At 37.5% G+C, this 4,974-nt stretch overlaps 1 protein-coding gene and 1 long non-coding RNA gene across 5 annotated transcripts in view; both read right to left on the bottom strand.

Moving 5' to 3' along the window:
- Positions 1-217: 217 nt before the first annotated feature.
- LOC106812810 (P protein-like) overlaps positions 218-4,974 on the bottom strand; it is a gene marked incomplete at its 3' end in the record, with an annotated part of 27,085 nt that continues 22,328 nt past the window's right edge. For all 4 annotated transcript variants that reach the window (XM_014816788.1, XM_014816790.1, XM_014816789.1 and 1 more), the window contains 3 exon segments: positions 218-311; positions 477-644; positions 906-1,033. In XM_014816788.1, coding sequence (XP_014672274.1) covers positions 218-311; positions 477-644; positions 906-1,033 — 390 coding nt within the window.
- On the bottom strand, positions 2,914-4,686 carry LOC106812811. The gene is made up of 2 exons (XR_001394388.1): positions 4,592-4,686; positions 2,914-4,309 (listed from the first exon to the last, which is right to left on the bottom strand). It is a non-coding gene; the product is annotated as an uncharacterized LOC106812811 (long non-coding RNA).

Below are 4,974 nucleotides of genomic sequence, written 5' to 3'. Positions count from 1 at the left end.
TAGGCAGATGTGTGCAGAAATGTGCGTATATACGCTGCTGGGAATTCCCATATTTATTTATATATATATATATATACATACATACATATATATTTATTTATTAACATATAGCTGTATTTATACAATAGCAGTTTCTTGTTATAGCTCAATCTCCTAGTGTTGATATGAATAGGTACGAAGAAGTAGATAGATGAAGGTAGGCTGGTGGAATACTGACCGCCTAAACAAGCACCAAAGGCAAGTGACCAAACCATAGGCCCAAGAGGAACTCCAACTTTTGGATCTTCTGCTAGTTGTGTAACAACACTAACCTATAAGAAATAGTAAGTAAACAAATACATTTTCATGCTGTTTAGTATATATATATATATATTAACATGCATGTAAATTTAAAGTTTTTGTTTAAGAATAAGTTCATATTTATAACAGTGAAATCAAATAAAGAGAAGGTTGCCACTACTAGGCAAGACTCTTACCATGGCGGTTGTGAAGGGAATATTGTCGATAAAGCTAGACGCAAAAGCCGACACCCATGTAATTAACACGATTGCCACTAGGAGGCGCCGGTTTTCACCCTCTACAGATGAGATGATGTCTGCGGTCACTGTGCCGATATAGGCAAGCAAGCCAAGCTTTTCCATTCCCTGTATGCATGACATAGAAACACGTTAAGTTCACGATTTAGAGTTGACAGGATTAACAATGCAAACATTTCTTGTCCTGTCATGCACTTTGTTTAAGTCTCTCTGTTACAATGTTCTGAATATAGCTTGAAGCTCTGTTCCAAATCATTCGGGATAGGTTATAGATTATAGCATGAGCGTGTCTCCGCAATACAAATGTAAGTCTGTTTGTGGTTATAGAAAATTAATTACCCGATTCAAACCTGTTGGGACTGACATTACCTTCATGAGCACAAACAGAGCGGCGAAGAAGATGAGGGTTGTCCACTCCACCCTGTTGATGACGCTCTCAATCTCCATCCGATCAGAGACGATCATCAGCACGATGGCTCCCATGATGGCTATCCAGCCTGCAGGCACCACACACATGCAATCACTCACACATTCAACGACATAGACGATTTACGCCCATCACGCAGGGCTAAAACCAGAGAAAATACCAGAGGGTGAAGTAGAACCATTCACCCAAACTTATATCTAAGAAGAAGCGATTCTATTTTTTTAGCTGTGTGCTGTCATGGAAGTGGAAGGAAGGGTTGTGCACACCCGTAGAACGGTGGTCAACCCCCGAAGCGCACCAGCTCGCAGGCCGTCCGTGAGCAGAACGGCCGCCAGGAAAACCACAGTGCGTGGTAGACGCGACGTCGAGCAAGACGACGACGACCTTCTGAGCTTCGAAGATGACGATGAAAACGATGATCTAGAGTGGTAGCTACATATTGCAGCACGACGGTGACGACTTTCAGCATTGGTGACAGTGCTGTGCTCTTTGGAGGATCAGGCAATCTCAGGCCGGAGATGTTACAGAAAGAAACAGCTAGTATAACCATATGTTTTGCTGTTCATGCATTTATATATTCAGCTCAAAAGATTCGTTAAAATAGTAACTGCCGATACGACTAGCTACAGATGCATATTAACAATGCTTTTTAATTAGGTCCATGTCCTACTAAATGGAAATTAACCAAAAAATTATGTGCAGGCTGGGTACAAAATAAAAATATTATAAATCTATTTTTAGTGTTCATGTCTATCTCTTCACGGTGAAACTGTCGTGTAATGTTATATGCGTCAGTTGCTTACATGCAAATTCAAGCACATGCAATTCAGCTGATCTTTCTGGTTTAACGATTTTGATACATTCTATGCCACAATGAGTGTCCGTGACGATCGACGTTAAAATGTTGAATCCGTTTATTGTGACTTAATTTATTAAGATAATTATTCTGACAGTTTTCGTAAACTCGACGTTTCACTCGTTATCATGCACTTCTTCAGCGATACACGATTAAAGATTCTTAATCACGCTACGGGGCAAAAAACTTCGGAGATAAAATTAAGTAAAAATGTCAGCATCACTACAGTCGAGTGTTCGATGGCACAGCACGCGCACGCATAATTGCTATCGGTCTGACCACCGAGATAATAATTAATAGAGCTCAGTGGGTCTGACCATAGATGTAGGCCTATGCATATATAGGAGGCGTGAATAATAAGAAATTATAATAATTATCGTAATCTATTATTATTATTCACTCCTGATATATCTATGCACATATATATGCATATATGTGTTTGTATAATATATCTATGGTCTGACTGCAGCCATTGCGATTCTCTGCTTCCTGCCCGCGAAGTGGCGGTGGCACTATATACTACCGTGAGCAATATAATTATAACAAACACCGGCACATATTACGCCGGCAGGCACAAGTGGAAATGTGAAAATTCTGTGTTGTGATGAACGAATACAACAGTACTAAATAAACTTTGAAGATTTTTTATATTATGAGAATTCATAATTCGTAAATTTCTATACATAATCGATCTATGTACGATAAGGATACGGGTGGTGGTCTTAGGGTCGGTTTAAAGGTCAGAATTAAGAGAACGGGATGCCAAATAAACAAATATACACATATATATATTTATATCGTTGAATACATGTGAAGTTAGGCTGGCGAAGAGGAAACAGCAATGCAAATAGATATCACGGGCCTTTCGACGGTATAGGTACTGGAAACTAGTTTATTCAACTAGCGGGAAGTACCGCTAGTTGTTATGTAGTATGAACCTGTCCACGATCCTAAGGTCGAACTATCGACGAACGATCGCGAACACGGGGCACGCGTTTTTTACGATCACTGCGCTGATGTGACGGAAGCCCCAAACCCCGGTTCTCAATTTCTACATGTTAATGTAGTCAATAGAAATCTTGAACATTAATTCGTAAATTGTCAACACATATCTTCAAAGCAGTTTTATTTATATCACTTAATAATTGACATAAGATCTAGCTAGTGCATTGAAAACTGATGTTAGTATAAAAACACGTTACCGTTATGACTTGCCAACTAGTAAACACTATGTACATAATTTGAAGAACAGCATAACTAAAAACTAGATACCTCATAAATACCAGCAAAACACCCCGTTCCCATACATTTATACCTGTGTCGATGTGCGTAGTATATATATGTATATATATATATATATATGCGGAAAATGTTTTATATTTCAAGTTGGTATTTTACGTTCTTCAACGTTCAGAACATAAATCGTTCAGGCGATTGAAGTAACTTATGGATAAACTCGTTTTATAACAAAATTAGTAAACGACAAAAAGTAATACAAGGCCTTTGATAGGCTTAATGTGCAGAACCTAGCTATGTTGCGTAACATAAGTGATCGCATTTGATATTAGTTGGTTCGTTGCTAGCGAAAATGTGAATCACACATTTTCTCAAGACTATAGGTAGATGACCTTGGTTTCCCTAATTGTACAGGAAATATATTGGTAGTCAGCAGTATAAAATCTCTGAGCAATGCCTCCTACCACAACAGTTTTTGCAATAGCACCCATGTCTTGACAAATATCCAGAAACAAGTGACTACAAATGCAGAATACTGCAATAACTATACAACACGATAACAATAATACTTTGCGAAAATATCAATCTCCATACCAAATGCTTCCGTGTATTACACGTTTGAATTCCACAGTTAAAAAAAATATAGATTTACAGTTGAGTAGCTTTTCGCTATAACTGTTACATGATGTATGTCATATGTAAAATAGCAATAACAGTAAATGCCCCTACAACCCCTCCTTACCCACACATATGCACACAAAAAAGATAACTAACTAATTAACCCTAGATAATTGATGTTAGTTTGATATCAGGCAAACCATAATCTTGCCATGTGCATGAGATGCCACCCTGGTGTGCGCTAAACTTTGGATTGTTAACGTTTGGATTTCTGGTATTGAAGACGTTACTTGCTTGCATCTCACAAGCATATCTGATAAAAACATAATTGTGGGCTCTTAACAGCCTTACCACTATGCTAAAGACTTTATATGTACACTGTATGTCAATGATTTTACTCATGACTCATTTCTGGGAAAGATTTGGTTAATAAAAATTAAATATAAGTAAAAACCAGCAAAAGAAAATCCTGCATAGGTAAAACTGTAGCTACCATAATTATGATACCAGTCACTATAATATGTTGAGTGGAGCAACAGTCACACGTATGGTCCATTCCAGCCAATGACAACATGACAAATGATTAAATACAGCATCGCCACGGTAACCGACACTATCATCATTGGGAACCCAACCCTGAAAAACAATGAGATGTAATACTTATGTATGACAGGCAAAATCGTACGTATAGTTATCAGTAACGAATATCACGCACAAGACTTAATTGACTAAACATAATTTGAGTCCCAAAATATACAAGAACTTGAAAGTAATACAATACATTATTTGAATACAAATTTTGCATTCATTTTCTGGTTGCAAATACATATCAGGTATGCACATTAAGTCACTAAAATCCAAACATAGCCACATACGTACTCTTGCGAGCATTATATGCAAAGGCTTGCTGCTACTTACTTGAAAAACTCCATGAATGTTAACTTGTATCCATGTTGCTCTGACAAACCTGCGCACACGACGTTGCATGACGCCCCAATTAACGTCCCATTACCTGCAAATACATGTGTACATAAGATATCAATGTGATTGTTGATTCAGTTACATACAAAGAATATATATATATATATATATATATATATATATATATATATATATATATATATATATATCGTTGAATACTTGTGAAGTTAGGCTGGCGAAGAGTAGGCAGCAATGCAAATAGATATCACGGGCCTTTCGATGGTATATAGGTACTGGAAACTAGTTTATTCAACTAGCGGGAAGTACCGCTAGTTGTTATGTAGTATCAACCTGTCCACGATCCTAAGGTCGAACTATCG

This window comes from Priapulus caudatus, unplaced genomic scaffold (assembly GCF_000485595.1).
Source record: "Priapulus caudatus unplaced genomic scaffold, Priapulus_caudatus-5.0.1 Scaffold689, whole genome shotgun sequence".
Taxonomy (NCBI): Eukaryota; Metazoa; Priapulida; class Priapulimorpha; order Priapulimorphida; family Priapulidae; genus Priapulus; species Priapulus caudatus.
Note: the sequence above shows the minus strand (reverse complement) of the source record. Positions and strands in the feature narration are given on the sequence as shown.